Source organism: Xiphophorus couchianus, chromosome 10, assembly GCF_001444195.1.
Source record: "Xiphophorus couchianus chromosome 10, X_couchianus-1.0, whole genome shotgun sequence".
NCBI classification, from domain to species: domain Eukaryota; kingdom Metazoa; phylum Chordata; class Actinopteri; order Cyprinodontiformes; family Poeciliidae; genus Xiphophorus; species Xiphophorus couchianus.
In genome coordinates this window covers 7,516,673-7,539,070 of record NC_040237.1, presented here as the reverse complement: position 1 = coordinate 7,539,070, position 22,398 = coordinate 7,516,673, and the positions used below count along the sequence as shown (strand labels likewise).

The 22,398-nt window shown below is 37.5% G+C and overlaps 1 protein-coding gene across 2 annotated transcripts in view; it reads right to left on the bottom strand.

The window, feature by feature from the left end:
• Positions 1 to 22,039, bottom strand: part of fmnl1b (formin-like 1b) — a 30,314-nt gene extending 8,275 nt beyond the window's left edge. The window contains exons 1-16 of one of the 2 annotated variants that reach the window (XM_028029472.1): positions 21,244 to 22,039; positions 15,559 to 15,642; positions 14,963 to 15,046; positions 13,779 to 13,852; positions 13,395 to 13,478; positions 13,058 to 13,201; positions 10,645 to 10,732; positions 9,703 to 9,779; positions 9,123 to 9,216; positions 6,769 to 6,843; positions 6,044 to 6,154; positions 5,757 to 5,906; positions 5,277 to 5,378; positions 1,756 to 1,912; positions 1,433 to 1,582; positions 398 to 519 (exon numbers count right to left, since the gene is read on the bottom strand). In XM_028029472.1, the coding sequence (XP_027885273.1) occupies positions 398 to 519; positions 1,433 to 1,582; positions 1,756 to 1,912; positions 5,277 to 5,378; positions 5,757 to 5,906; positions 6,044 to 6,154; positions 6,769 to 6,843; positions 9,123 to 9,216; positions 9,703 to 9,779; positions 10,645 to 10,732; positions 13,058 to 13,201; positions 13,395 to 13,478; positions 13,779 to 13,852; positions 14,963 to 15,046; positions 15,559 to 15,642; positions 21,244 to 21,441 (1,794 nt within the window). In that variant the 5' untranslated portion in view covers positions 21,442 to 22,039. The remainder of the gene's footprint in view (positions 1 to 397; positions 520 to 1,432; positions 1,583 to 1,755; positions 1,913 to 5,276; positions 5,379 to 5,756; positions 5,907 to 6,043; positions 6,155 to 6,768; positions 6,844 to 9,122; positions 9,217 to 9,702; positions 9,780 to 10,644; positions 10,733 to 13,057; positions 13,202 to 13,394; positions 13,479 to 13,778; positions 13,853 to 14,962; positions 15,047 to 15,558; positions 15,643 to 21,243) is intronic. The other variant, XM_028029473.1, reaches the window with a different exon arrangement.
• Between the last annotated feature and the right edge of the window lie 359 nt (positions 22,040 to 22,398).

Below are 22,398 nucleotides of genomic sequence, written 5' to 3'. Positions count from 1 at the left end.
AGCTCATGACTGTTTTTCACAACTAAAATATTTCCAGCCAAATTTGTAGTTTTTTATGAGTTTATGATGATGGAAGACTTTTTTTTAAGAAACGTCCTGCTAGATATAGACCCAAGCCTAGCTAAAGTTTCAGAAGTGTTCACCAATTTAAAAAAAAAAATCAACCTCAAAAGAGTTAACCTTCCTGATTTTTGTGTCTGAAGTACCGCAATAATGTCCGTGGGTCAATTTGACCCGCAACATAACAGGAGGATTAAATAAAGAAAAATAAAATGCCTTATGTTCAGATTATATTCAAATTCAGATCTGTTTTTAGGCACAAAAAAAACCCCCAAAAAGATTTATCTTCCTTTCACTGAGAAAAACTTAAATTAAATAAATCACAAACAGATCAAACCTGCAAGACATGTTGGTCGTCCAGCTCGCTGAAGATTGTTCCCTCCACCTGGTCTAATTTCAGAGCATCCCAGTTGAACAGCGGCATGCGGTATTTGGTTTGAATGGGCTTCTTCTGTTTGTCTGTGGGAGAAATAAAGAAAATGTTTAGATGATCAGTTTTTAAACCAGTTGTTCTCCTTATAGAGGGTTTTAATAATAGGGAAAAAAACTTATCAAACTTGAGCAATGTGTCCACTGGGACTCCATGACTTCTCAGTGGTGCACAGCCTCTGTGCTGCATACTTTCTACTTTCTCAGGACATTTTAAAGTGACTAAGACTTCAAAAGCATCCAGGGTAACAAATCTGAAATTGCGTGTTTGCTGGACCCTTTTTCTAATGTGAACCTGATGTCAAGGATAATTTCAAAGATATTTTTTAGTAGCTCCACAACCCAAACACACTTCTCCATCAGAAATCAACCAAAAGGCAAAACATGAGGCAAAGCTGATTAGATTTACTTTGCAATATGATGAGGATGGTTGATGATGCTCTGTCTGATGAGAGATAAATATTCTGAAAGGTTTGATGATGCTTTCACAAATCTTCCAACTCACTGCCCATTAGAGACACTGAAGGAAAATTTGCCATTTTGTAGACCTTTGAAATATACTGAGACCATTCAGGTTTTCTACAGACTTTTCAAAATTCAGTGTTTTTCCATAGTCTCATGTTCAGAATTCTCAGTCTTTTTTTTTTTTAAAGTAAAACTAAAACCTTCAATCTTTATTTTTATTATTTTTGCAAAGGTCAGACTTTATGTGAAATGTGAAACCTGGAAAATCCAGATTGTAAAACTTCATTTTACAATCTTTACGTTTCCATTTAGATGATGGAAACGTAAAAACAAAATCTGGACACAGATTTTCCAAACTTGTGTTTTCTATTTCCGCACTTTTCCAGTCCTGGAACATAGATCAAACACAATTTTCCAGACAGCACAGAAGGCCAGTCCAAAAGACCAAAACAGTTTAAAGTTGTGATGGTGAACTCACCTGAGCCCCCTCCTGTCTGCTGCGCCACAGCGCCTGCAGGAGGCGGTGGTGGGGGAGGAGGAGGAGGCGGAGGAGGTTGAAACTTCGGTGGTGCTGTGGTTGGAGATTGTGGGGAGATGGAAGTACCATCTATTTGATCACTGACAGTGTCTGCAAGGATCAGTCACATGATGTATAAACCAAAGTCTGCACACGTTGCACATTAATGAGCCTTTAAATAAAATCTTGACGTGCTGCATAAACCATAACTTCAGGAAGGAGACTTCTCAGAATATTCAAGAACAAATGCAGCTGATTAGTTATAACTACGCTTCTGTGCTGACCTCTTTGTGACTCCTGCTGGACCACCTGAAGGACCAGCTCACCAGAGGGGGTGTGGTCCATTCGAAGGAGGCCCTGCTCCACCAGAGCCTGAACCCTCAGCTCCAGCTCCTTCAGCTCTCCAGAGGATTCATGTCCGTCTCCTGCTTGATCTGGCTGCTGATCCAAAATGGGTAGCATTAAATGAGGTGCAGAGTAAAACTTTCTGAGTCTGCACACATAAACATGCCAAATAAATGCACTGATTCATATTAATTCATCTGCAGGTGTCCTATAGCTGCCTACTTGAATTCCTTTGTTGAATGTCAGCTGCTGATTGGCTCCCCTGCAACTTCGGGCTGTAGTCATAAAACAGAAGATCTTACTAAACTGCAGGTAAATCTTTCTGTTAAATTTAAAAATATATATTTATTTTCTGGTGAGGGATAACTTGGGACACCCTCACATCTCTTGCCACTTAAAATGACTAAAATCAAACACTAGGGGTTGAACCGACTAGTCGACTAGTCGACTCTAGGACGTCTCGCGAGTTTTTACATTTCATGTCGACTAGTCGCAGTCATGTGATTGCCGGTGGTGACAGCCTGTGCTGATCTGACAGCACAGTATACGTCACAAGACACAAGAAAAATAAGTTAATACATTAGTTTAAATGATATGGATGGATGCATATTTGTGGTTTTACAGTGTTTTTAAAAGGAGATGGAGTTGCAGCTGCAGTCCACTACAAAACACGAGCCGTCTAAAACTCGCCCCCTTCCCGCTAAGGATGTCACTTAGCCGGCTCGCGAGTGTCTTTGTCACGACGATCTAACTAATACATTATGATGTTATGTTGCTGATTAAATAAAGATCTGTGGTAATGACAGCTGCTGATTAAATAAAAGCCTGTAGTTGGTAATGACAGTGTATACTTGTCTGACATATATATAGCCGTGAGTTCGTGCTAAGAATGACACTTCGTGCTTAGAAGTGTCATCAGATCAGCTGTCAGAAGTGTATGACACTCTGACAGCAGATCTGACAGAACACTGGCTACAAAATGGCGTCTTCAAAACAGATCGAGGACAAGCCCGCATCTTGTCAAACAGGTAGAAATTCGTCAACAGTGTGGAAATATTTCACTAAAGATGACTCTTCTGGTTTAACCACCGTAACCTGCAAAATCTGCAAAGCTGTGCTGAAGTACAACAAAAGTACGACCGCGATGCGCGGTCGTACTTTTGTTGTGCGTTTAAGTAAGATGTGCGTTTCCTTTTGAATGTTGGTTTCCCAGCAACTTATTATTTATCATAAACTATCCCGATGCTTTGTTGTTTCACTTGTTGCTGTTCTGTGTAAATGCCGTATTTTTCCGTGAAAACGGGTAATAAAGCCTGTACATTACTCCAAAGCTTTGCGTCTTGCGTTGCTATGACGTCACAATGACTAGTCAACTCGACATCGACTCGACTTTTATCATGTTGACGTTGACTAGAAAATATCTTAAATCGTTCAATCTGCTGAGTCAGCAGAGCTTCCTGCCGCGCATCGGGCGGAGGAGAAGCAGGTGGTTTCGTTGAATTCAGCTGTAACCAAACGGGATCCGTTCATAACAGGTTTGGCTTGTGATGTTCCAAAAGCACCATGTAGTCAGTGTGATAATTTGACTCCTATAGTAACTATCCAGAGATCATCAGCATCAGCCGGTGTTTAGAAAAAAAAAGTCAGACCCGACTTTGTGCAACAAACTTTTCCCCGCTGCTCACGCAGAATCTCCATAATAGACTTAGTAAAAGCAGGAGAAGGGGAGAGTGGGGGGGGGGGGGGGGGGGGGGGGGTCAATATTTGCCGCGAAAATAGCTAATAAAGCCTCCAAGTAGTTGTGAAGGGTTTTTGCGCTTACGTCACTATGACGTCACCGCGACTAGTCGACATCGACTCGACTATTATCATGATGTAGTCGACCTTAAAAAATATGTAGTCGTTCAACCCCTATCACACACACACACAAACTGTAGACAAGAACATGAAGGGGAAGAAAAACAGCTCTGTGGGCATTAATAGATGGAGTAGGTAACAATTTGGGGGTTTTAGTAGACAATATTCTTTGAAATTTCTTTATATTTGAATGTCTAAGAAAAGCATTTTATTGGTAACAGTCATGTTCATGGCCAGCAACAGGACATCTCTGCAGCAGTTAATTAAAACTTCCCAGCACATCAAAAATCCTGCTGAGGTGAGAAGACCTCTGGCAGATGTTAAAGTTATTTTTTGGCTTTTTAACAACAAGACATGGACAAAAGATATAACAATACTTATTATCATCATTTTAATTATTGTAGCAGTAAATATCACAAAATACAGTGAAATGTTTCAGTCCATGTCGTCCATCCCTACTGCTAACTTCTGAAAACACGCTAAAAGAGAGACAAATTAAGCAATGTCTGTCTCATCTAATAAAGCCAAAGCAGTCTCCCTCCACTTTTAATCTCTAATCCAGTTTAGATTCAGAAATACACATAAAAACAAGCCTTGAACATACGTGAAGGTGTAAACAATCACTTTTGTAATCCTCAGAACATACATTAGTTACAAAGGTAGTACGTAGCGCACTGACCCGCAGTCACAATGGTAGGAACAATCAGTGACGCATTGTTCTGTGCTCTAGCCTGCACTGCAAACAGCTGTGTTATCCTATTGATTGTTTACAGTTACTTTATTCGGCTAAATATTGAGGAGTGAGGACTATAATTATTCACACCCCACTTCTGTTAGAGTTATAACCAACAAGGAGTTGGGAGCAAAATGAAAGTGCCACCTAATGCAATTAAATGAGCAGGTAAATGTGACTAATCAGAGAATAGTCTGTCAAGACTATTCTCTTATGTTATTCTGTTATGTATTTCTGTTACAAGTACATAACAGAAAATGTATTTATTTTGTTCAACAGCTTGAAAAAGTTTATTTCATCCTCCATAATAACCAAAATAAATATAAATGACTCACATTACACCGGTCTTAGTAGCTCAGACTATGTGAGTGTTTTGGCAGCACAGCAGGCGGGTTATATTCCCCTTGTTGTAGCTAATGTGTGTGACTGCAACCCCTCATTTTTCCTGTTTTAACAGTTTTAACATTTCCTCACCACTCCTGATCTAATGGCTGTTGATATTACCATTCTGAATTACTGCTTCTATAATGTTCTTTTTTTCCATCTTTATTGGGGAATTTATTGTGGGAATTGTGGGAGGTGGCAGCAAATCTCCCAGCAATCCTAGGTGTGTGTTTGCCTATTTGTGTTTCCATTCGTAAGAATCTCAACTCTTTAAAAAGAGCTGCGATGAAGCCTTTAAAACTCTGATCTGTTATTTTCTGTTCAGGCAGTTTTTAAAACAATTCAAGTTGTTTCATTCTGGTTTCTCCTGCTTTGAACACTGTTACTGTGTAAAATGTTCCAAATGCAAAAGGATGATGGCATCTTTCAGATGTTTTCTGTTACAGCACACTAGGTGTTTCTGAGCATGTATCAGCTGTACGGTACCTTTAAGGGGTCCACCTCTTTGCAGGTCTGAATGAGCTTCTTCTCCAGCTCGGAGACTTTCTGCATCGCCCCCATCTCAGTTTCCTGAAGCTTGGAGCTCAGCTGAAACATGAAAAGATAAAGTTTTAATGTTTGAGATAAAGTTAGATATTTCTGCTTCCAAAGCAAAATCTATACCAATTAACTGTAGCTGAATGTACACTGATTGCAATGTTTAATTACCTGAGAAATTCTCCTAATGATTTTTTTTTTGTTATAGCTTTACACAGATTTTAATGTTAGAGTCTGCTATAAAGTCATTTTACTGCAGCTAAAAGACTTTAAAGAAAACCTTTTCCAAAACTGACATTGTCCCTGAAAAGTTACAGAATCTAAATAGCTGTATTAATAGTATAAAAAGAGATGGAATACACCTGAATGTTCCCTATAGTGTGTGTGAAGTGTCCGTTAAAGAGGAGTTGATGTGTGCTGTTCATTCACCTCTGTGTGGAGCTCCTGCAGCTGCTCTATGTGATCCAGCAGAGTGGTCTTGGTCTCTGCATCCTCCAGCAAAGCTGCCACATCAAACACGTTATCCAAATAGGCTTGGATCTGGACCAGCAGCCTGTCGCTCTCTGTAAACTTCAACTGCTGCAATGGAAAGATTTAAGCATTACCTTCAAGTTTAATTTGAGCTAATGAGACATAGATGTGAGGTTTTCGGTGTGTCTGCTCCAATATTTAAAAGTTCTTTTTATCATGTTCAGAGGGTGGAAGACCAAACTTGCCTCCAAGTAGTAATCCAGGCCATGTTGGCTAAATTCGTACTGTAGGTAGACCCTGAAGTTCAGGTTCTCCACTGAGTGGACCACAATGTTGATGAACTGCATACAGGCCACCTAGTGGAGAGATTAAGTAAAGAGTGTTCCAACATTTCCTTTCAGATACTTCTCCAGAATCAGATTTGGAATATTTTCACGTTTTTAGGTTATTTTGCTAAGCAAGTCTCAGTGTTGTGGATAACTGAATGTGTTGGAGAACTTTGATCCTAACCTTGATGTTTTTACACATTTCAATTTACAGCGAAGTGCATCTCTCCTGTCACTAACCACTGTTTTAATCAAAAGTAAATAAAAGTTTTAAAAGAAGTGCAGATCTAACCTAATTAGTAATGAAAAAAAGGCTGTAAAACCATGGACATTTTGGACTAATTTTGGCTTCTTTATGCATAAAGGAGTTCTGATCTGTTTAGAAGAGCTTGGTGATTGATGTACAGTATGTGACGCACATGGTGGTAGAGTTTGGGCAGCTCACTCACTTGTTTAATTTATCAATATAACTATCAATTTCAATGCTTCAGATTTGATGTTTATTTCCCCCCAAAAAAGTTTAAAATCTTTGAAGCTTGAATTTCTTCCAAGTACTTATTTGTTGCATATGCGTATGACCTGTTATATTTCTCAAAATATGGCAGGTCATACTTTGAAAAATCTCTGTTTGATTCGAGGTTTACCATAAAGTCAATGTTGCTTTCTTCTTTCCGAAAATACTCCATTAGCTTCTCGAAGCGCCTTTTCTCTGCACACACCTGAGAGAGAGAGAGAAAAAAGGGAAATATTAACAAACATGTTCTTATTTTATATGCTGCTCATGGTAAAGTTTTTAGCAGCAGTGAACACATGGGGGCAGTATGCCTAATTCTACGTGGACTTTTTCCTCTGAATGCAGATAATGCTTTGATAATGCTGTCATGTGTTTCTTGGCAAACACACAATCTACTTGAGAACACTGCTAAGAAAGGAAGATTACCGATTTCCCACTTGTGTAGAACCAACAACCATTTCCAGCTCCAGAAAAGATCAAACAAAAGAACAGTCGAGAGTAAAAAAAAACATGCTTGAGTATGTGGTTACATTTAAATGTTTTCTTTTTTGTCAACATCTCATCAGTCCCCCCTTCTGCTATACAACTGACTAAACTTCCACCAGCTCCTTTTTGCAAACTCATGTCCACTAAATAATGCAGGAGCCCAAACAAAGCTGCACCTCTGCTGCCGAGCGACACATAAACCGCCTCCTGGCCCGCCGCCCACTTGCGTCTACGGTAGAAGCACAGGATCTCTCATCATCTCTCTTATGACTCACACCCATGTCGGTGCATTAAGAAAAACTCTTATTGTCTTCCTCATCTCTTCCCGACAGCAAACAACATTGTCGATTACTGCTAACTAACATGGTTTGCAGAAAGGATAGCAGCATTTGCAATGAGTTCAGAACATTTAAGTGTGATTGCTTCCTTGTTTTGTGCACCTTAAGTCTTAAGTTTATTTCGAGAGTTAGGATCTCAGACTGAAAGCAGTCAACTGCATTCCTTTCTCATGGCTCAGAGGATGAAACATGCTGCAAAGCAGGTTTGTAACATCCTGTAGTAAAAATAAATGCTGCTAGTTCAGGTTTACCCTCCTGTCTCTTTGTCTGAATGGTTGCAGCGGCTCTGAGTGACTGCTGTAGCTACTGAAAAGAAAAGCAAAGGTCAGAGGTTCTGAGTGTTTGGCCTTTTAACACTCCTTCAGACAGTTTTATTGGATGGGGCAACACTTGGATGGAGGTGCTGGTGTGAGCTCTGATGATAAATAGATCAGAATTTTTTTAAATGCTGTATGACTTAGAGCAGATTAGTAGAAGTGAAAAAAGCATGAATTTTCTGTTTGAGCTGCTCTGAAAAGTGAAAACAATTGCTTCCTTTTTTTTCTGACTTCAGAAAATAGTCCAGAAAAGTTAGAGATGGTATTTCTGGACTTTGTTTAATACAAAGGGGTTATGGCCTTTTTGTTCACCATTTGATAATGGCGCTTCATAATAAATTGTCTTGTTATGGTCAACACAATCAAGACCACTGTTTTTGATATTTTGTCAACCACTGACACTTCATAATCAGGGTAAGATTTGAATGATCGGCTCTAGATTTTCAACGTGTCTAAAGGAAAACTCGGTGGAAGGAAAAAACTCAAAAGGAAAAAAAATCATAAGCAACAGAGATAAGTAGAGTTTGAGAAGATTGAGGAAAGTTTATTCAAGGCTTTGGGGAAGATTTACATGTGAACTGCAGCTAAAATTAGAGCTTCAAGAGCAAAGATGGAGAACGATGGAAGGCAGCAGAGCCAACGATGCAGAAAAGATTTGAAAACTGGGCTTTCTCAGCACCTCAGCAGAGCAACAGACTCTGCTCCTTCCTACGTTGCAGTGATGCAGTTTTTCATGCAAAACATCGACTGAGCATTTTCAGTTCAGTTACAATACATTACATGAGCCTGCTTTTCAGTAGGTTTATATTAATGTATTAAAAATTATTTTACATTGGTTATTCAGATTATTTGCGAAAGCAGAATGTTTATTAGTTCTATGCCATAATCAAAGTTAACAAAATAACTGAAATATGTCAAACATTTTTACTAAATCTAGTTTCACTTTTGCAACTGAATTCTTATCATTTTCTCTTTTTTGTATTTTTTATATCAAGCTTAATATGGATAGACCTTCTTCAACAATACTGAAACAATAAGCTCCTTTTCTAAAAATTCAGAACTTAATAGATTTTCATTCCCTATTTTGCTTCTGTCGTGCTGATGCAGACTTTAAATATATCTTACTTCTTATGATTGAAGCAGAATTTATTTCTTATTTATTTCTAAATTACTTATTTTTTCTTTAGCTGAACAAAGTGGGAAGGACAAAGGAACTTTAGATTGGGAGTAAAAACTAAAATCTAAACCTCGGACAATTTCCATCAAATCAAGCATTTCCACAGGACAGGAACCTGCTCTGTACAGACTCTGAATGTTGATTACATGGGTGCCTGTTATCTGACCTCTTTGAAGTTGTCAAAGGCGGGCAGGATGATGTCATGGCCTCCTCTCACCAAACATACAGCTGCCAACAGCTCCAGCACCAGGGCTTTGGTCCTGAGAAGAGTAAACATTTATTTACCAAAATAAATACAGCACTTTTTAGACAAAAGTTTCAATTTAGCATTAAGACTAATTTCAATTTAAGATGAGAATTTGCAATTTTATAAGCATTTTCAATTATATTTGCTGAAAAGCCATAATAAAAAATGTAAGATGCAGATACTACCTAAAGCACTCCACACTGAATCACTGGAATCGCTGATAGTTTTATACAGAAATTTGAATTCTTGCCTTACCTTGGATTTTATTCAGGTTCAGAAGCAATTCTGAGGTAATGATAGAACTGGAAATATGGAACGTGATTAAGTCTAATAGTAAGCTCATAAGAGAAAATATTGAGCTGCTATTTTAAAGAAAATTTAACAGCTGATATTTACTAAAAGCGCCATAAATAAAAATGTATTGATTGTTAAAGAGTGACTGTAAATGTTAGGTTTTGTGTAATTAACAGCTATTATGAAGGCATAATCCTGGTTTCACCTGGGGTTCCTGTCGTTGAGGCTGAGCGTGATCTCGTTGACACAGCTTGGGTGCTCCATCACCTGGTTGAACCCTGACTAAAAACATGAAAAAATTATTGTAATATTGCACATTTTAGAAATCGAGGTCAGCAAAACTTACTGAAATCTCATCTCTTTTTTGTATGTTGTATAAATAGTGACCAGGGTTTCAAATAGACTGCCAATAAAATTCAGAATAAAGAGTTGATACATTAATTTTAACAAGGCATCAGAACAATACCAATTGTTTTTAAACTTTAAATATCTTATCCTACACATCTATCCAAGATCAATCCTAAATTTTAACTCAGCATCTCAAACAGTCTGAAGGAACATAAAATTCTCCTGAAATGTCCCACTGCAGGCCAGAAGAACTATAATAAGCCCAGAGTTTTCTTAGCTACATAAAGCTGGATACTTCTACATATTCTCTGTACTATTTCAGTTGCAAATGATTCATATTTCTGCTCGTATTTAAAACATTTTTCTGAGATCTATCAAATTTTCATGTTTGTTTAAAAAAAGACAAAATCGTGAGTCTTAGCAAAGTTTTCTCTCACTTTACCAAAAGCGCCCAATACATTACCTAAACTAAGCCAATAATCTGTTAAACTGCAAAAGATAAAAAAGGAGAACCGACAGCAACGACACTTTTTAAAAGGTCATGTTTGCATTGAATGTTTTTTTTTTGTTTGTTTTCGATACAAATGCAATCTAAACATAGTAGTTATAACTTTTAAAAAACACAAAGGCTTTAAAGTCACCACCTTCATTTCAATTCAAAGTTAGAACTATTATTTCAATATACATATTCATTAAAGCGTCCTAAAGTATTTTTCTTGCAATGACGCATTAACAGTGATAATTATTCACACAAGGAAAAAAAAGTTATTTCCTTGTGCGAGTGGAAGTATTTATATACCTGGTAGTTCATGATGGCACGTAGACACATGATGCAGAGATGAATGTCGTCCTTCTGAGTCACGATACGTGACGGCCTCTGAGCTCTCCTGTTGGAAAACAATTAATCCATCAGGCAGAAGTGGAACATGCTGCACCAACATACATTCACACGCACACACACACATATATAGATTTTAAAAATAATATAATGTTTTAAATACATTTTTATACATGAAATAATGTCAGGAATTTGTGAAAAACACTCTTTTGCTTGCATCAAACAACAGAAGACAAACCTAAGTCATTATTATTTAATAGCTTCTAGCAGATTTCATGCAACTGTCCTTATAAAAACCACTGATTTACAACTAAACGCTGAAACAGTCCATTTATTATATTTCCAATATAAGTTTTAACTTTTTATAATCTTTTATAGAACACTGGGAAGTTAACGTGAGTCCACACTTTCCTTATGAGACTTTCCGGTTGAGACATTTTGTACATTTCAACACCTTCTGTTCAAAGGGATTCCAGACAACACTTTCATACTCGCCATGAAAAGAATGAAGTGACCTCAGATCAGTAAAAGATAAGACAGTTCAGGAAATGCGCGACTCTAGAGTTGAGTTTATCCATGTACCCGAGGTCAAGTCAGCTTGGAAACTGCAGCAGTCTCAGTAACTTCACAGAAACTGGTTCTCAATTTATCATTAAAGTTTATATTATTGCATCTCAGCAAAAATCTTAAAATGATCAACAGAAAATTCAACTGAGATCATCTATTTTTAGTCCACACTTAACTTTTGGTGCACTTTTTTCAGTTAAATAAAAAATTTATAAAATTTAGGTGACATATGTTTCATTTTAAAAGTCAGGACAATCTTGTAATCCCTTCATTTTATGTTAGATTCAAAATTACTTCTCCCATCAAAGAATCAACAGCTCAGTTATTTCTAGTGTTGGAGTACTTTAAAAATGCTAGATCAGAATTGGTCAAGACAAGAATAACCAAAGAAAACTAGAAATTGGGATCAGCTAGGAAAACTCTGACTTGAATGCAGCTGCCAGCCATGGAAACTTTCCTCTATGAACCTCATTAACCACACATAGTTCTTGATGTAATCTGGAGGACACAACGTTTTGAAGGTCTGCAGCTACTGACTTGCAGAATGTTGGTGACCTCTGTGCACTATGCACCGCTCTATTCATTTACAAAAAATTACTACCTCATGGGTAGGTTGCCTCTGCTTTATTGCGCAGCTATCATCTGTTTCCTGTGGAAAGTAGTTAGAAAAGTTATTGACTGAACGTCTTGCACAAGTGGCATTTTATCACAAAACCATGCTGGTATTTGCTGATCTCTTGAGATAATACAAGAGCGCAAGAGCTGGATTTCATACAACTGTGGCCATGGAAGCAATTGAAACACCTGAATTCAATCATTTGTAGAAATGAGCTTGTGAATGTATGAGCAGCCAAGTAAATCTGTGATAAGCTGTTCCTTTCCTGGGACGAAGCTGCTCCTAGTGCTGCTGTTGCTATTGACTTTATTCTAGAATGCTGTCCTGGTCTGGTATTTCTTTGATTTTCATTCCCCAGCGGGATCAGCAAATGACAACTCCTAATAACTCTGGTTTTGGAACAATCACTTGTTGCAGTCAGGTGTGTTTCTTTAGATCATACAGTACAGACCAAAAGTTTGGACACACCTTTCTAATTAAATGGGTTTTCTTTATTTTCATGACTATTTTTCTGGCAAGAAATCCCACTTATTAACCTGACAGGGCACACCTATGAAGTGAAAACCATTTCAGGTGACTACCTCTTGAAGCTCATCAAGAAAACGCAGAGTGTGTGCAAAGCAGTAATCACAGCAACAGGTTGCTACTTTGAAGAAACTAGAATATAAGGGGTATTTTCAGTTGCTTTACACTTTTTTGTTTAGTGCATATTTCCACATGTGTTATTCATAGTTTGGATGCCTTCAGTGTGAATCTACAATGTCAATAGTCATGAAAATAAAGGAAACTCATTGAATTAAAAGGTGTGTCCAAACTTTTGGTCTGTACTGTATATCTTTGAGAATTGTAAATAAATGATTACCTAAATTTTAATGTAACCCAGTCATTTATTCAATTAGACTGCAAGCCAATCTAAATCGCAATATAATCATTATATTGTCTTGTAATAAATTAGACTCAGCTTTATCTTGCAAAGTTTTTTGAAGTTACATTTGTTGACAATTAGAGCTAAAATAAACTTAATTTAAGTGGTTTGCATATTACATGTTTACATGATCATCAAATTCTCCTGAATTTGATGATCTTTTTCTTTCTAATTTCTCTCTAATTCTATGAGATTGTATTCATCACATGTCATTTCTTTGATATCCTGAATAAACCTTATCAGCAATACTCAGAAATGCATCATACTTGATTGTAAACCCTTTAGTAAGCTTCGTGCCGTGGTTGGTTGGGGATTCATTTGGATTTCTGCCCAGGTCTTCCACTGACTTGTTTGCAGCCTTCCCTTTATCTGAGGGCAATGCCCCGTTTTCAGACGTCTCTGTGTCTGACCTGTAAGTCACAGCCATGAAAGAAAAGCCAAGTTTGCACTCATTTAGATGAATATTTACAATGTTCTTGGTATAAGCCATTCCAACAAAAGAGACTGTAAAAGCAAGATTAACATATTTCATATAATTTGTGTGACGTCTGTTTCTGGGTTTTAAAAAAAACATTATTTAGAATATTTCTAAACCATACTTACGTAACAGCACTTTGAGCGGCAGAGAGATACTTCACCAACACGTTCAAACCCTGATTCTCCTCATTTAGGAATTCCTGAGCCCAACTGTAGGAACAAAACACAGACAAATTGTATAATGTTAATTAATCCATACATGAATTATTTCTTTTCTTCCTCGACACACAGCATCAGTAAATTGTTTTTTTAAAATTAAAGGAAAATGGCTTCTCAAATTTCTCACCACTGGTGTTTAAACACTGGTGAGAAAATGTTTAAACTTTAAAACAATCGGATGTAAAGCAGAATATTTGTGGCTTTTCTACCCCCTCCCAATTCTGTAAAGCTATCCCAATGTCTTTTCTCTACCTACCGATGTAAACTATGTAACACTTCAATGAGACTTACCCTATGTGATTGGTCCTCAGGGAAATCTCCAGCTCTCTGAGGACCTGAGTCAGTTCTTGAACATGTCTCTTAAACTGACAAAACACATTTAAAGTACATAAGAGGCCATTGCCACATTTATTCAGAAAATATCACATTTGAATAAAAGTACTGAGCTAAATATCCCTCTCAGGTTAACTGTTTGTTATACCTCTGAGAAAAACAAAATGTTTTAGAAGTTAAATGTGAGCTTTTTATTTTATACATCCATCCATCCATCCATTTTCTTACACCGTTGTCCCTAGTGAGGTCGTGGGGGTGGGAGTGGGGGTGCTGGTGCCTATCTCCAGCTAACGTTCCGAGCGAGAGGCGGGGTCATCCCGGACAGGTCGCCAGTCTGTCGCAGGGCAACACAGAGACAGACGGGACAAACAACCATTCACACACACACACACCTAGGGAGAATTTTAGAAAGACCAATTAACCTGACAGTCATGTTTTTGGACTGTGGGAAGAAGCCGGAGTACCCGGGGAGAACCCACTCATTCACAGGGAGAACATGCAAACTCCGTGCAGAAAGACCCCGGGCCGAGAATCAAACCCAGGCAACAATGCTACCAACTATGCCACTGTACAGCCCACTGTGTTATTTTATACAGTTTTTATTTTTCAATAAAATAATTTTCGGGTACTTTCATTGTACTACGTGTCAGTTTTATTAGTTATTATTTAAATTAGTAAATGCTGCCCTCTAAAAAAAAAAGAAAATGTATAAATTGAAGACCTAAGTATTTAGTGGTCTGTAGACAAGTGAGCATATAAATAAGATGATTTTGTTTTTCAAAACTTAAATTGAACAAGGCAGCAAGCAGATTCTGACATAAAGGAAACAAAAACGAGCATAATTTAAAAAATGTCATCTACGTCTAATGTAGTTTTGACATGCCAAGTTACTCAACATCTTTTCCAGTGTATAGGTAAAACTAGAATATATATATATATATATATATATATATATAAACTAAGAAAACTAAATGTGGATTTAGCAGGTACTCTGCATCAAGATTATTCTCAAAGGGGAATACTTTAAACCAAGAATGAAGATTTGTTTTAAGTCTGGCTTTAATTGTACAGCTTCCTTAAATCAATCTCAATCATGCATTAGAAACCAGTCTTCACACTGGGATGTTGAAAGTAGGTCGTACCTTCCAACCGACTCCTCCATGATCCAAACAACTTTTCAGCTTCTCCAAATAAGCAGATGGGGGATTCTTGACTTGAAACCGCTCCTGAAGATGCAGAGAAACACAGAGAGGCCTGTAATTATGCTTAACTGAGGTCAGAGTGCAGTGATATTGAGTGCGAACAGAAACCAGCAGTTTGATTACACATCTCTGGTGCAAATGCAAGAAATAATTAGACTGTGGTGAAGCGGTTATCTTCATAGTTCAGCGACATCTGCAACACTCATGGTTGCTAATTACATGAAGCATAGTCATATTCAATAAATTTGAATATGTCCCAATGTGGGTCATTTGTCAGGTTAAAAATAACAACCTATGGTATGATGTGATATTCTAATTTTAAGTGTCATTCAATAACTGTAGGCACAGAATCATCATAACAGAAATAGAGTTTCAAATGTCCATCTGTTTGGAATTAATCTATATGAAGATTAAATGGACTTTTCAATAATATTCTAAATGTATTGAATGGATCTTCACTCTGAAATGTGTCAAAGCCGCAAAGATCCTCCCAAACAGAAGCAGAATGAGCTGCTTCATGATTAAGCTAAACATACCTGATCACAAATCAGGTCCCACTTCTTCTCATTGTCGTACTGGGAGAGGATCTGCACTTTGTCTGGAGGAAGATTCATCGTGTCCTGGAAGCAAAAAACACAAGTGCAATGGTTAAACTGTCCAATTTGTCTCCAGGAACACAACTGATGACAGGACTTAGATTAAAAGTAGCTGTAAACGTTACAGTCATGCTGAAAGTAATATTTTTCCACATCAAATTACAAAATTGGTATGCTTTGTATTTTTAGGTGGTTATCTGTTGTGTTTTGCTTCATTTTTTAAGTTAGGATAATTTCTTAACTTTGAATGTAAGGAAAAACAATGTTGAGGCTTCAAAGATAATACAATTAATCAGGTTTAAGGAAATCTTATTTTAAAATTAGACTAAACAATTATATGTAAGCTTAAAATAAACTGAATATCCACATCGCACAGATTTGGGCATTTGAAAATAAGTTAAATAATTTCTATTTTTATAATTCTATTTTATATTATTTATTCCATGCATCACCGTTTCAATACATTTTTCAAGTCAGTCACTTGATATACTAATGGGATACTTCAACATTTATGAAGTAAATTCAGTTTAAAAAGTTTGGATTTGTTTTGGAATTACATGAATTTGCCTAATATTGCTTGTAGCTTCACTGTTTTTTAAAAAAAGTATTTTTATACAAAATGAAAATAATGTATTAACCAACCCTTCAACAAAACGTGACAAACTCTAGACTTTCAAAAAGAAAGTTATCAGACAGAACTGCACCTGACATTCTGGAGGAAGAACAGCAATTGAATATAATGTTTTTTCACACAATAAGTTTACAAATGCAAAAGTATTATCTGATTAGTTGCATTATAATCTTGCATGAAAATACTTGCTCTTGAAGTTTTTTTTAATAATTCAAAGCACCTCTTTTGTCTAGTTCTGCAGTGAGATGTCTTTGTTGTTCTGTGATGACCTCATTTGTTATCAGCTGTGTGTTGCCACAACACGACGATGACGACGGTGTTGGCCATCTTACACAGTATCAAGCATCAGATTACAAACTTTTGGCCCAGTTTGTAAAGGATCTAGGAGATAAGTTTAATTGAAAATGCACAGATTCATCTAGGAGCATTACTGAAGGCCTGAAGGATTAACTTTTAACATCTAGCAGCTGAGAGGCGAACTCACAGTTTAACCAAATCATTTAAATCTGGTTAAACACGAGCAGAGCCGTCAGAAACACGTGGCAAGCAAATGAAAACACGTGTTTCTGTGAAAAACAAGGGCAGGAGATCAATGATGAAAGGGATCAGATAAATGAAGCCTCATGAATGAAGCTGAAGGATCAATAAATGCTGGTTACAAGCAGATATTTAAAATAGAAAATCTGGAGTAGACCACACTGCTGCTTCAGTAGTTAATGCTTAAAGCTATATAATACATGATGACGTAGTCCTTTGTAGTAGCATACATACCCCTTGAACTTTTTCACGATTATCACAAAGTATTGCAAAATTGTAATTGCAAAATACTATAAAAAATTAGAGCTGGCAGCACTGCCTTGCAGTAAGAAGGTCCTGGGTTTGAATTCCAGCCTGGGGTCTTTCTGCATGGAGCTCGCATGTTCTCCTTGTGCATGTGAGGATTCTCTGGGTACTCCGACTTCCTCCCACAGCCTAAAAGATGAATGTTAGATAAACTTGTCTCTTTACATTGTCCTTAGGTGTGAGTGTGTCTGTGCAAGGTTGTTTGATATTTCTTACTCTGTGGCAAATTGATTCCACCGTGAATGGAGATAAGTTAATTTTTTGGAGAAGTGCTGTAGCTTTTGTGCGGAGGAGGATTCATGCAGCAGCAGTATACTGGGCAAACCCTCAAAGTTTACAGAGTGGCAGATACCAAAGTATAAATTACAGTAAAACTTTAACTTTGTTAAACAAGTAGAAATATTTTCCCCACTTAAATACAAGTCAGATTCCAGACATGCTTACAGTTCATTATGTCTGCTTAACAAAGTGTTTTCAATCCACTTTTTACTGCTTTGTTTCCCAACATATAGACTACTCACAATTTAACTGAAGATATGACTTTTATAGAAACAAACTAATGTTGCAAAAACCATGTTCGAGTATGATAAAATGTGATAAAACTAAAAGAAAAGCTTCACGGATCTTAAATCACTACAGAAAGAAAATCAGGTTGTCTTTTTGCAGGTCACTATGAACCTACAAAAAGGTTCATAGTGACCTGCTATGGTCAATATGGCCATAGCATAGTGGTCATAGATTAATGCTACACTTTAACTTGTAACATTATTGTGCAATGCTACACCTTAAAGTAGCATGAAAAGATGCTGAAAGCACATTTTGAAATACCTATGGCTGCATGGCTGGTGAATTAGAACAAAACGCAATTTGATTGTAGTAGTTTTGCAAACTTTCACATAATTTTTCTTTTACGAAGAACATAGAGGAAAGACCTTTGAATCAGGAACTAAATGTCACCTGCCTTCCTCCTTTTATCTTCATGTTACACTTTACCCACCACTGTATTCCCTGTTAATGTTTTGCATAAAACCTATAAACATATTCACCGAGAAGAAATGGTGCTCAACTCTGAAGCCTCTAAATTCACTCTGTCTCCATCTTTGTTGTGTGCAGTTTATTTTCTACTTGCAGCAGAACCCAGACAAAACCTCACAACTAGAAAAACAAATAAATACTTCACACAAAGAAATTGACTGCTTCATTTGGTAAGCAAAATATGCAAATATATATATGTGGGTATTGCCCGTGACATGGAAGCAGGATTGAAATAACAAAATGAAATTTAAGACCAAGGACAGAAATCTAAACATATTTAGGAGTTTTAAGACCTAAAATTGAGATGGTCAAATGTAAGACTTTTAGGAATTTTAAATCTCCTACAAAAACTGTTTTTCACCAAGAAGAGTCAGAAATTGAACACATTTTCAATGTGGAAATATTCTCATTTTTGTAAGGTAAAGAGGGAAAAAGGAGAGAAGGGCTAATGTCCAGGGTGTACCCAGCCTCTGGCCTGATGACTGACTGCTGGAGTTAAGCACCAGCCCCTTGCAATCTTCCAGCGGGTATGGACAATGGATGACAAATGGACAGACAAAAAGATTTCAAATAAATCCTAGATGTATAAAAGAGAAGTTTCCTACTCTTCTTATTTCCACCCTCCCATACTCATTAGACCTAGAAAACACTGAAATCAACATCTACACTTGCCCAGTTTTCCAGACTGTGTCAAAACCCAGTCAGACAAAAGTCTTTATCTTTTAGTCTCAATAGATACCCAATACTGGATACCAAAAAATTAAACCAGGTTTTACCTTCAGTTTTCTTTTGACCAGTTACTGCATGTGAAACTTGAAGGAAGGTGTCGTCAAACCCATAAACGTGAATTGATTTTCAGTCCATCTGATCTTTTGCTGCTTTTCTATTTCTACCCATCATAATTCTTTCTGTAGGAATAAAACCATTTTTTGTTTGGACTCTAAGAAAATGGGTCACTTGAAAAGTTTCTTATGCATTTTGAACATAAACACACTTGGAGATCTCCAAACTTTGAGTGACAAGGAAAAACAACAGAACATCTGCAGAGGATATATTACTTATAGTCCTGTTATACAGAAAGCAGGTTTAGATAACATTCACTGATTCATCTTTTTTGAAGAAAAAAGTTAATATTAAGGTGCTGGTTGGCAGATCAGCTGACAGCCTGTAAGCTTAAAGAATATATGTGTCACGTCAACATCAGCACCAGCTTCTGAGATAAGAATGACAAGGGGAAGAGGAATGTGGATAATAACCGAGCGAGTTGTCTGGCTGCATTCTGAACCTAGCTTCTTTGGAACTCAGATCTGCGTGTTCTTTTTGTATTGTTTTTTATTTTACCATCACTATAGTAAGTATACGTAGGCATGAGTCCAGCCTGTTTATTGCTCCAAGACTTGGTAATGACGAACAGCAGTTCCGTAATAGAGAACACTGTCAATCAATGTTTGCCATCTAAGAATAAGACATTATAACCTTTGACAAAACTGTGTCAGAATAATGTGAGCATTGCATTTCCGGATCAACAAGCAAAAGCCAAACAATTCTGGAAAAGTGGGTCAACAAATGGACTTTATTGGCTGTGAAAAGCTTTTCCAGCTATGGCTGTGGGGAATAAAATGTAATTTCCCAAAGACCTTGAAAGAGTGTCAGTGATACCCACTCTTCCCTGTAAAGAAAAGGTCTGAAACTCCAGTCCTTGTCAGCTGGTGCTCTACAACTGAGATGGACCAGCGATCTGTCCAGGGCGTATCTCGCCTCTTGCCCAATAACTGCTGGAGATAGGCACCAGCTCCCCTTGCGACCCCACAAGGATAAACATGTTCAGATAATGGATGGATGAAAAACCTGACTGCATACTGAAGAGGTAATTCAGACATTCAGTGTGTTGGACAAGGGACGCATCTAAAAGTTGTGGGTCACCGGTCCTTGAGGCCAGAATGTCTTCTATAGTGTACCAACACCAATGCCGACCTAGCAGGTTGATCAAACAAATGCTGCGAGGTGCATGGAGATCCAGGCAAATTAACAACAAGAACAATCTTTCAACCCCTTTATCTTTGTTATTGCTGAAGTTATAAAACAGCAACTGTTCAACTTCTAAACTACAAACTCAGACTGTCTGCGGCACGTAACAATCTACAATTTGTTTGGTCATGATGCATACAGATTGATTATGCCAAAATACTCCAATCTTATGTGCTGTTAAGGACTTTTGTTGAAAAGTCAGCCTGAGCAAAATATTTAAACATGACTACAATAAAACCTTGAGTCAAAATAAAATATATTGACCTAAAATGTTAAGTGGTGCAGAACTGTTGAGTGTATTTTATTTTGACAAGGTCAAGACTCGTAAGCTTCTGTTTAGTGATAATAAGCAACAGCTGGTAGTTTCCATTAGCAGAAACCCATGGAGTGTTTGGCAGCACTTATTGACTGACCAATACTCAAGGAATTTTGGTCTAATCTAAGGAGGGGAATTGCAGATTAACTTTTTTAGTTCAAACAACTACAAATAAGCAGAGATTATTCACATGTGTCACTACTTTGCTAAGGTATCAAAAAGTTCTAAACTGTCGTTGTTAGATTAAAGTAAATTAATTGGGATGGTTAGGAAAAGCCCAGGAACCACCAATGCTCAAAGTTGACTGGAAAATGCTGGAAGCCCAGAGTTACTGTCCACAGTAAAAGGGAGTTCTAGATCAACATGGATTAATGGGCTAATCAGACACTTTCCAATTGTCGTGCATGTTGGTGGTAAAATCCTGATGAGGGGATTGGTAACTGATTTAGAGGTGATTTCAACAACTTATTTTGGATTTAATCCTTATAAATTAAATATTTAGAGGTGTTTGAAAGCTGTGGAAGTAAAATAATCTAAGTTTTATTACCACAGAGTGCGCTTATATTTATCAACCAACAACACAGACCAGCAGTGAGGTTAAAGTTGCAATCAGTCCAGAACAAATGTGCTCTTATGTATCTTTCCTTGGTTGCATTGTGTAACTGGCACAATGATAAGATTGTTCTGATATCCACATTGCAAACATAGTCCACATATTTTGTTTCCTTCCACTGTTGACATGCTACACAAAGTAATGCTCCTCAGGACTCACCAGTGCAGCATTGAAGCGTTCCTCCAGCTCGTTATCACTCGGCATCGGAAGCTTCAGTCCTGCCGTTTGCTTCTGGGGCCCAGCACACTCTGGGCTGGTTATTCTGGTCTCCTTAAGATCCCTTCCCTGGGAAATATCAGCACTTCCAGCTGCATTTCCCATGATTGTGATCATTACATTCAAATACAACTCATACATAAAACCCTAACAACAAAAGTTGCACAACTCACAACTAAGGCTCAGTTTATTTCCAAGTTCTGTATGACTGAGTTCCCATCCTCTCCACAAACAGGTAGTACTAACTCTTCCTGAAGCTGCTTTCATTGCCCTTTGTTCTTTAAACAGAGGGATGAAATTCAGCCTAGCTTCTGAATGAGAGCGATACCTCGCAGAGATCCCAAAGCATTATGAAACCCTAGAAAGAGGGAATGGGATATCATGACAGTGACAGAGTGACAGCTGAGCAAGTGAAAGAAAAACTGTGAATTAGAAGGTAGAGTCCAAACTTCCTGTAGCTTCTAAGACGAGCCTGAAGTTAGGAAAATTTCAGTCCAAGAAATTTGAAAAGTAAACTTGGAGAAATGCTTTTAAAGCTGCTGCAGTGGTTGCAGGTAAACATCATCAGCTCTCCAAACAGGTAATGTGCACGTCTCATCCATCTGTTCCTGAATGCTAGAAATCTTTTGATTTTTCAGAGCCACATCCACAGAAAAAAGTGAAAAACAGAGAGCTTGGGAAAGATCCAGCAGGCAGTTGCTCATTCTATCCCATGCAGGGACAGATGGACAGAAACTGAAGGTAGCAGTGACTTTAACTAAGAGCACAGAGCACCCTGGGTCCTAATGCCTACAAGTTAAGGCCACACCTGATGTTGAAAACATGCCAAGTAAAACAGGAGGAGCAGGAACAACGAAACTGATATTTATTATTTCTTACATTTTAAATCATTTTCTGCTCATTGTGCCTCTCGATGTTGTTAAAGGGAATATGAGAAGAAAAAAGCCACAATGTAGATTAGGGTTCCTCAAATGCAGGCCTCGGGAAACGGTGTCCTGCAACTTTTAGGTGTTTCACTGGTCCAACTCACCTGAATAAAATGGCTGATTCACCTCCACAATATGCATTCAAGTTTTCTAGAGTCATGTTAATGAGCTA